Source organism: Aricia agestis, chromosome 8 (genome assembly GCF_905147365.1).
Source record: "Aricia agestis chromosome 8, ilAriAges1.1, whole genome shotgun sequence".
Classification (NCBI taxonomy): Eukaryota; Metazoa; Arthropoda; class Insecta; order Lepidoptera; family Lycaenidae; genus Aricia; species Aricia agestis.
Window position 1 is genome coordinate 7,281,702 of NC_056413.1, and position 10,030 is coordinate 7,291,731.

General features: G+C 36.7%; 1 protein-coding gene across 3 annotated transcripts; it reads left to right on the plus strand.

Moving 5' to 3' along the window:
- Window positions 1–8,736, plus strand: LOC121729510 (serine/threonine-protein kinase PAK 3). 3 transcript variants are annotated; one of them, XM_042118044.1, is made up of 14 exons: window positions 1–145; window positions 352–483; window positions 677–837; window positions 1,479–1,490; window positions 2,431–2,602; window positions 2,928–3,043; window positions 3,584–3,691; window positions 4,099–4,256; window positions 4,570–4,698; window positions 4,866–5,043; window positions 5,486–5,687; window positions 6,035–6,150; window positions 7,228–7,446; window positions 7,689–8,736. In XM_042118044.1, exons 2-14 carry the CDS (start codon window positions 372–374, stop codon window positions 7,770–7,772), a joined length of 1,767 nt encoding a protein of 588 aa, XP_041973978.1. In that variant the 5' UTR covers window positions 1–145; window positions 352–371; the 3' UTR covers window positions 7,773–8,736. The 3 variants fall into 3 exon arrangements, with proteins under 3 accessions (XP_041973978.1, XP_041973976.1, XP_041973977.1); XM_042118042.1 differs by lacking the exon at window positions 1–145 and adding an exon at window positions 167–204; XM_042118043.1 differs by lacking the exons at window positions 1–145; window positions 1,479–1,490 and adding an exon at window positions 168–204.
- Window positions 8,737–10,030: the final 1,294 nt, after the last annotated feature.

Below are 10,030 nucleotides of genomic sequence, written 5' to 3' on the forward strand. Positions count from 1 at the left end.
TTTGCTGTCGTTTTGTATCGAAATCGTGAAATAAAATAAATTTTAATTCAGCTGTGTACATTATTTTTTGAGTATTTGTCAGTTTTCCTTAAAATAATGTAAATTAACGTATTATAAAGGTGTATTGTTATTTGACGTTTTCGCAGTAAGTGCAGTGTTTGTAGTAGATATGCTAAAATCTTTCTGAAATGCAATCTTCTCGGGGTGCGTCCATGAGTACTAATATGATATTATTCTATAAAAGTATAGAACGTATATTATAATACAATGCCCGTTACACATATTTAGCATGTCTGCCCTAATGTGACTTATGGTGCGAGTACAGCGTGTGTCAATCACAATATTTTTTAGATCGAGCTCATTTATTCAGTATGTCGAGTGACGAGGATAAGCCACCTGCGCCTCCTGTGAGACTGACCAGTAACCGAAATACGGATCGTGTGGATTCTGTAGCATGTGTTGACATGAGGCCACTCCCGAAAGGTAATATTTGCGTACAAACTAGTGTGCGCTATGAGTCAGATGTTCCTATCCCACCCTTGTTGTGATAGTGCCTTGAAAAGAGTTATTTGAAAAATTAAAAGTAAAACTTACCAATTACCACCTAATTAAAACCATAGCCTTGTAATCATCTGAGTAACAGTTTTTCATTGATTAATTTGAATTTTATTTTTAGAACCTGATGATGGCAGTGACAGGAAAAAGAAAACCTTAAAGGCGAAAATAAAAGGTTCCAAAAGTACTGCACACAATGATAATAAACCAAATATTAGTTATCCAACTAATTTTGAACATACTGTACATGTCGGTTTTGATGCGGTAACAGGGGAATTTACTGTAAGTTGAATAAATTTTGTTTTAGTATTGCATTAATATAAAGTTCATATCAGTGCATGTTACAGGTAGAGAAATAAAATCTAAAATTACCTAAACAGAAATATACATAATATGCTGCAACTAACATGAATTGTAACCAATTATGGTACAAAAGATTTCATCTCTGCTATTATTTTACCAAAGCTTTTCGGAATTTCGTTATTAAGATGTATTTGTCATAATATAATGTAGCTTTTCTGCTTGTACACAGCTAGAAGCCATGCTTTTTACATAACAAGTTTTTAGTGCTTTTGCAAACACCTTTGAAATTATTTTCTAATTAACTCATGGAATACAATTAACTCATGGAATACAATTCACTCATAAGATTAACTGACACTGATTAATAGCAAATTTAATTTATAATATGTTAATAAAGTTCTATGGCATGATGATGCACAAGTGCATAGAATGTATGATAGAATCTTACAAACAGCATTTTTGCAATGGTTATGTAGTGTTTGCAATTAAAGGTATTTTAGTGGTATGAAGTATAAATAAAATACCCCCTATATACATTTATAAACAGAATGATGTTATTTGAACTGTTGGTATACTTTAACAAGTAAATGAGTTCCATGTATTGCCGCTTTTGTTTCAAGCTGCCTATAACAGTAAGTAATAGACTAGGTTTTGGTATGGTCGTAAATATCATTAATATGGTAGCTGTACAAATAGTGCATGAAACTACATAACTTACAATAAGAAAAGTTATGAATAATTTTTGGTACCTTTCTGCTGTTCAATAGCAAGCAGTTGTATAATTTATTTTATTGTTATAACATTTATTATCATAATAGTTAGATCTGACTTAGATCTTTACAGTAATATAAAAGAATTCACTCACAAATTGAAAACATTATAATGCCCATTTACTGTCTGAAAATTTGCTTGAATATTATGTTTTACTTTATTTATCAAAAGGTGTTCAAAAGGTGCCAAATTCTTTATTTATATATAAATAATACTCAAAACAACTTATATAATAATAGTATATTTGAAAAGTACTCTTTTTAAAATCGCCAAACAGGGCAAAATCTTAAAATTCCTTGTAGGTGAGATGAGACCCAAAAAGGCTTGTTTAATATTAGACTTAATTAGCTAGTCATTTTTAACAACAAAACAAAATCAGTTTATGTTTTGTTTAATGTGTTTAAATATAATAGTGCATGATCTGAATTACTTTATTCATACCATGTTATATTTTAGTAAATAATAAATACAAATTATTATTTTAAGAAAACAGGGAATTTTGTTCTCAATTAAAAATATAGTTTTAGGAACTATTGCGCTTAAATGAGCTTAAAAGTTATTTGTTTCGCAAATGCTTATTGGGTTAAAGCATGTTTAATGCCATAAATATAATCAGCACTAATAATAACAAGTTAAAAATTGCACTAAAATAAAACAAACAATATGTGCCTTACACTGACACCATATTATTTTACAACCAAAAAATTATGACATGAGTTTTAATAATAATGTAGCTTTTCTTATTGTCTCAATCTAGAGATTTACATGCAAATAGTCTTTAACCAAAGATTTTGTTATTAGGGTATGCCTGAGGCGTGGGCTCGTCTGTTGATGGCCTCCAACATCAGCAAACAAGAACAGAAGAATAATCCACAAGCTGTTCTCGATGTGCTAAAATGGTACGACGCGTCTGCGACTCAACCACCAGTTTCAAAGTATATGACATCTGCTCAAATGCATACTACACACTCAGGTAATTCCTTTTATATTTTAATTCACGGTAAACCAGAGCTCGTGAGTGTTTATAAGTTTTGTTAACAAAAGCACCTCACCTTATTGTCACAATGCATATTTTGTGTTTTGAAGACATTTTTGCTATGTTTGAATGTAGCTATGTAGTGTCACTGAGGTGCCACTACATTTCAAATTTTAATCTCCCTAAGTCTTAATAAAGCGTAAAAAAGATAAACCGGTATATGAAAGTTCTAAGCTGTTTATGATCTCTTGAGATTACACTTGTTGGTACCTAATGAACTTAAAATATTTTGTAATTATGAAATTTTATGTTTATTTAACAGGTTCCTCGGTATCTCGTGTTTCATCAAGTAGTCCATCGTCTTCTACTCCGACTGACACCGAACACCCCGAACCACCACCACCTCCACCTTCAAGACCAGATAGGACTAAGAGCATTGTAAGTTTGACTACCAATATATCTATATTGAAGGCTTTATTTATCTTTATTGAATTTGAAATTATTATGTATCTATATTGAAGCCTTTACTTTCGAGATAATCCTATTTAGGAGATACCTTTCTTTTTTTATGTTTGGATTCCCCAGAAGCCAATTACCTAATCTATAGGCGATTGTGTGCGTAGTGCACATCTTGTCACTCAAAATTTTTAAATATCTCGACTCAAGCTATTAATCATTAACTCCTTTAGAGCAGGTATGTAACGTGCGCTTGCATATTGTGTACGCTTCAATAAAACCCGGGGTTATCAAAACGCGCGTTAGCAAAGCGCGCGCTTCAAAACGCCCAATGTGTACCTGCTCTTAGTGATAAAATACAATTTCTGCTTGCCTTCATCTGGCATTTTCACATGATATTGGCATAGTCACATGATAGAAAAAGACAATATACCTTAAATAGTTGTATGCTACGTAAATATATTCATTTGTAAGACTGTAAAGATATACAAATTACTATAATATTGTCTTTGGTATTTACAGTACACGAAGCCCATAGAGGAGGAGGAGGCGCCTCCCCCGCGGCCCGCGCCAGCGCCCGCGCCCACGTCGCCGCCTCACGTGCCGCACCCGCCGCTACCCTCGCACGCGGTAACAAACATTACATTCATGATATATGAAAGCTGTAGATAATGACTAAAATGCTAGATCACCAAAAATACAGAATGTAACAAAAGTTGCTAATACTTCAGGGTGTGTATGTGTCCCTTAATAATGGTCACTGTCAAATTAGTAGCGCTGAAAGATTTAACTCAGACTTCTGTGTTTTTATGAGAAATTCCCCAGTGCCATGAATTTGGCCATAAAAATAAAAAAAAGTACATCTTTCAGTACTGCTACCTTCACATTAAATTCTATATTATTATAAGTCATAACTGTACGGGCTGTATTCACCATAAATAGTACTATTTTGCCTATAAATTGGCCATTTATCTATGTGTCTCTTTCCGTTAAATAATTATAATGAAAAAATATAAATCTAGTTTATACGATTGCAGATAAGCCGGTCAGATACGGGGCTGTCGGTGTCCCTGGACCGCAACAAGAATCCCGCGCCAGTCGCGCCCGCGCCCGCGCCCGCCCCCGCCCCGCCCACCGTGCCGCACGCCCCGCCCGCGCCGCCGGCCAACGGCGCGCCGCCACCCGCTGACACTACGTAAGTATAACTAAGTACTTAAATGTATCATCGAATACTACAACATTGGTCGGTTCATGTCAATTGTTAGCCATGAATCATGATATTCTGTCGGCTGGGTTTGACATAAAGGGACCAAGTTAGAGCGCTTACATACGAACTGCCGTCGACAAGTGCCGTTCGTCTGTTAAGAAGTCTTACATAGGCCTATGAATCAACTTCACTAATTATTATTATATATTGTAGTACTTTGAGATTTGTCGTTAAAATGTTTTTAAAGTTAAATAGTCTGATTTTCTACTATTTACTTAATGTACGTATTTTTTTTCTACAGGCGAACAACAGGCCAGCAACAAAGAAAAAAGAAAATGACTGATGAAGAAATATTAGAAAAGTTAAGAACTATTGTTAGTGTTGGTGATCCTAATAGAAAGTATACAAAAATGGAGAAAATTGGACAGGGGTAAGTAGTCTAAAGATTTACTCATTTAGAGAAAAAAATCTATTGATATATCGAATATAGAATTTTTCGTTCAGATAAACAACTGAACAAGAGAACTTAATCATTATTTAAGAAGTACACAAGTCTTATTAAGAAGTACACAAGTTAATTACGGAATTAACTTGCAGAGCGTCAGGAACGGTGTATACTGCGATAGAAACATCTACAGGCATGGAGGTTGCGATAAAACAGATGAATCTCAGCCAGCAACCCAAAAAAGAGCTAATCATAAACGAGATTCTAGTGATGCGGGAGAACAAACACAACAACGTCGTCAACTACCTGGACAGTTACCTAGTTAATGAGGTATGTATATTGCGTAATGTATGGGGATTGTTTTTTGTTTATTTATTAGCTAAAAGCCGAGCTTTGTTAGAGCTTGCGTCGTTTATCTGCCTGGTAATATCTTTAAGGCCATTTTTTTCATATTTTAATAGTACTCCAATAAAGCACAACCCAATAGGCGTGATAGTTTTTCCGTAAAAACAAAAGTGCTCAGGTAGTGGGATATACTAGGGCTCGCTTCGCTCGCCCCGATAAAATATAACAATCCAGGCAATAGGGATGATGACAAGATCAAAGATTAGCAGTTTTTTTTTTAAATAAGATAAGTAATAAATAAAAAAAATAGTCCCTACAAAGGTTCTGCGGATCCCCAGGGCTCCGCGGAGCACACTTTGAGATTAGCTGCTGTAGCCTATACTCTAAAAGTGAAATACCTTTCACGCTATAATCTCTGTGCAATCAGGAGTTGTGGGTGGTGATGGAGTACCTGGCGGGCGGGTCGCTGACGGATGTGGTGACGGAGACGTGCATGGACGAGGGGCAGATCGCCGCCGTGTGCCGGGAGGTGCTGCAGGCGCTGCACTTCCTGCACGCCAACCACGTCATACACAGAGACATCAAGTCTGACAATATCCTGCTGGGCTTGGACGGACAAGTCAAGCTAAGTGAGTGCATTTTTGGGGTTCTGTAGGTTTGTCCAATCGTATTGTTCGATTATTGAGAAGCTTTGGGCTGGGGATGGTGCTCTAATGCTAGAATGACACAATAGATCCTAATAGGTCACAGTGACGTCAAGGCTCTTATGCAGGGGTTCGCAAACATGTTTTGTCTACTGTCCACAAATGCATCCAGATGAAATTAATCACCCCCCAAACCTCTGCTCAACGCCCCCTTTTATTTTCTGGGGAAGGGGGGAAAAAAGGTTTTATCCAGCGATCTTACAGTGGGCGCGACCTTTACCCAAAGGGTAAATGATGCTTACGTTTGCTTATATAATATTTTACGTTTTCAGCTGACTTCGGCTTCTGTGCACAAATATCTCCCGAACAGAACAAGCGGACGACTATGGTTGGAACTCCGTACTGGATGGCACCTGAAGTTGTTACTAGGAAACAATACGGACCAAAGGTAAATTTATTATAGTAATATAATAAATTTACCTTACTTTATGCATTACTAGATGTTGCCCGCGTGGACTTATTTTATAGCTGTTGTTCCCGTACATCGATTGAATAGTTTACGCGCAAATCATAAAATTATATTGTGTGGGAACCGTACATTTTTCGGGACAAAATGTATTCTATGTTCTTTCCCGAGACTCAAAGTATGTCTATACCAAATTTCAGCAAAATCGGTCCAGCCGTTTACGCGTGATGTCGTGACCAAGGGAAATATGGATTTTTTTTTATGGTTGCGTACCCAAAGGGTAAAAACGGGACCCTATTACTAAGACTTCGTTGTCTCTCCGTCTCTGTCTGTCTGTCTGTCTGTCGCCAGGCTGTATCTCAAGAACCGCTATAGCTACACTTCTGAAATTTTCACAGATTGTGTATATCTGTTGCCGCTCGCGCTGTAACAACAAATACTAAAAACAAAATAATATTAATATTTAAGGGGGGCTCTCATACAACAAACATGATTTTTGGCCTATTTTTGCTTCCCCTTCGTGCGCGAGTCCGACTCGCACTTGGCCGATTATTATTTATATCGATTTATTTTTGGTGTGAGTCCAGCCGGGCTAAAGTCGCTTTGAAGAATCATGATATGAATCATAATATGATTCATTTTTCTAAAATCGCAAAATGCAACTCTGCTTGCAATTCATTTCTGTATTTTTGTACTGATTTGACATTTGTCAGTTTGACAGTTTTGACAATTCATTTGCTGAATTGATTGAGAGGAATTGCTAAATGTGACCATTTTAGTTCCGCTGTTACGACGATGCATTTTTTTTTATGAAATAAGGGGGCAAACGAGCAAACGGGTCACCTGATGGAAAGCAACTTCCGTCGCCCATGGACACTCGCAGCATCAGAAGAGCTGCAAGTGCGTTGCCGACCTTTTAAGAGGCAGCATGCATCATTTTATTAATTGCATCGTTGTATCATAACGACGATGCATAAATTCTCATAAATTTGAAAGCAAATACACCTACAAATAATTATGTCGGCAAAAGGCGAATTTATAACATTTCTTGTTGTTCAGGTCGACGTTTGGTCTTTGGGCATAATGGCCATAGAAATGATTGAAGGAGAACCACCTTATCTTAACGAGAATCCCTTAAGAGCGCTTTACTTGATCGCCACCAACGGGAAACCGGACATAAAGGACAAAGACAAGCTGAGCACGGTCTTCCAAGACTTCCTGGATCAATGTCTCGAGGTGGATGTCGAAAGGCGGGCCACAGCTCTCGATTTACTCAAGGTAAGTTTATTCATTAAAAACTAACAAATACAATACTTAGGGCCTGTTTCACCACTTTCTGATAAAGTGCCTAATAGGCTATTCACAACTTTTTTGACAGATTCTCCTAATGATCTGTCAAGTTAATTGGTGGATAGCCTTATCAGGAAGTGGTGAAACAGGCCCTTAAGCCGGTTTCTCATTTGTCAGTTCAGTTTCGCCACTCGAATCTTGTTACTAAATATTTTTTAATCTGATTTCAGCATCCATTTTTGAAGATGGCTCGACCGCTGGCGTCTTTGACCCCTCTGATCATGGCCGCAAAAGACGCGGCTAAGGGACATTAGCGTCGGCCCGCGGCGCCCGCCGCGTCGCCCGCGCCCCACGCGCCTCACTAGCGCCCTCAGTGCCTGCCGCGGACCGCGTGCGACAACCGACGTTCACACAAGTAACACACTACACTTTTATGCCCAGTACCTCTTAAAGTCTCTGTCTCTGTACCTACTGGTCAGTTTAGATGATTGTTCCGAAAATTGAACACGGGATGCCGTGTTATTTGTGGACGTCGGTTTGGGAGCGCCGAGCCTTTAGCTCGCGCCCGCGCGCGTACTCAGCGGCGTACACGTGACGCTACTCGACACGTTCGGGACTTCTTCTGACGTCATCATCGAATAATCGTATTCCATGGTTACTATCGAGTACGTAGCGTGATAATTATTATCTACTTATAGAGCAATATTTTATGTTTACAAGATGGCAGGGAGCTAACATATTTTTACATACTGAAGACTTTACTGAACGATTCGTAGTCCAGTAGCCGTAATGAATCCTGTAGTATCGTGTAGGAGTAACGTATATTACTAGCGCCGCGAGCCTCGCGGCCGCGCCCCCTCCGTCCGAGCCGAGAATTAAAATTGCATAGAGTTTTGTAGATATAGTGGTAGCGTGTTAAAAGTTGAATTGTTACGATTGATACTGCAAATGAAGACTGGCAGATAACTTTTAGGATAAAGTAGACTATCGTAGGATAAATATCTTTACGATCAGCTTATATACTGTGATGGTAGTTAGCGGCGGGGAGAGGGGGCTCGGCGCGGCCGAGGCGGTGCGTTGTGTAGGTACTCTGTGAGTGACTATGTTGTATGTCAACATGTTTAAGCTCGATCGAGGTCGAGCACGGAGTGTAATAATTATTATGGATATAATAAGTATATAATGTAAATCCAACTGTAACTCCTATTTAGTGCTTTTTCAATGCGTGAGAAATGTGTTTTCTTCTTGTATGGTTTGTTTCACTCTAGTTGAATTAAAATTATATAATTTTGACAAAACATGCTGAATGTTACAATATACATGGTAAACATTGCAATGATTATTGTGAAGCAGGAAGTTTATATCGAACTGTTGCAAGTTATTTTCATTTAATGATGTTGAAATTAATAACTTCTACTTACAGCTTTATCTATTAACAAAATTTTGACTAATGCTTTAGTATTACTTCTATTATTATTTATTACGACAAGATATCTATTATTGTTTTTTTTCCTGTAGTTACTATTCTGAATATTATTTTTACATGCTAAACGTATTAGTTTTATAATTATATTTAAATAATTTATTACTTACATTATGTCATTGCTTTAATTCATTTTATTTTATGAGATTTGAGTTTATTATTCGTAGGATTTGAGATTATATTTTAACGACGAGTGATATGAGTATGACATATTGACGAATGCTTTTATATCGACATAGCTGACGCGTTTTACAGTTTGTTGTTTGAAATGTATCGGGTTTTACGTACTATAGTGTCGCTTTCTGTTTGGATCGTATCATTTATTGTTAGTCACGTGAGCGAAGCATTTACGTAGTATTAAGTTTGTATAGTTTATTAAAACAGATCGCTTATAACTTCAAAAAAACTGGCACAAATACTTTCCTAAAAACGATATTATCTATAGACAATATATTATTATCTGAGTATGCACTAAACGATAACATTATTATGAGACTCTCTTTTCGTATTAGTTGTGCCGTAAGATGCTGATATTTTTATGACGCGTAAGGTAATGTAATGTATTTTATCGTTTGATATTTTCACTTGTGTTTGTAGTTTTACGAGAGTAGTCTACTCGGTGACAATATTAATGAGTAATGACCAATTATTATGCTATGTAGTCTTTGAATTTTGTTTCAGGTTGGTGCAATGATAATATGTGAAATATTATGAGTTAACTAGTGAAATTAGTATGTATGTTTAGAAATACATATTTTAAAATAATGGATTAAGAATTTCAAATGACTATTCCCTGGTTTTAAAACTGAAGTTTATTTAGAGTCGTTAACGATTTTGTATTTGTAAAAAGTTATAATCGCTATTTACATTAGTTGTCTCATATGATTCACATATCGTCTTAGGTTTTAAAAATTTACTGAAAATTCTAATTTGTTACAAAAACTAGAACTTTATTTTAGTCATTTCATCTATTAATCAACGATTTACCTTAAACCAGATTGGCGCGAATGGGTCTTATGCCTGCTTTCACCTACACGTTCCTAACGCTAAGTATCTTCTAGTGGCATTTTAGGGTACCTATTTTTTTTC

What these genes read in the sequence shown, in the direction of transcription:
- LOC121729510 (XM_042118042.1), top strand. An exon ending in CGCCGCTACCCTCGCACGCG is followed by an intron (nt 3,692 to 4,098) that starts GTAACAAACATT and finishes ATACGATTGCAG; the next exon opens with ATAAGCCGGTCAGATACGGG. An exon ending in GGACGGACAAGTCAAGCTAA is followed by an intron (nt 5,688 to 6,034) that starts GTGAGTGCATTT and finishes TTACGTTTTCAG; the next exon opens with CTGACTTCGGCTTCTGTGCA.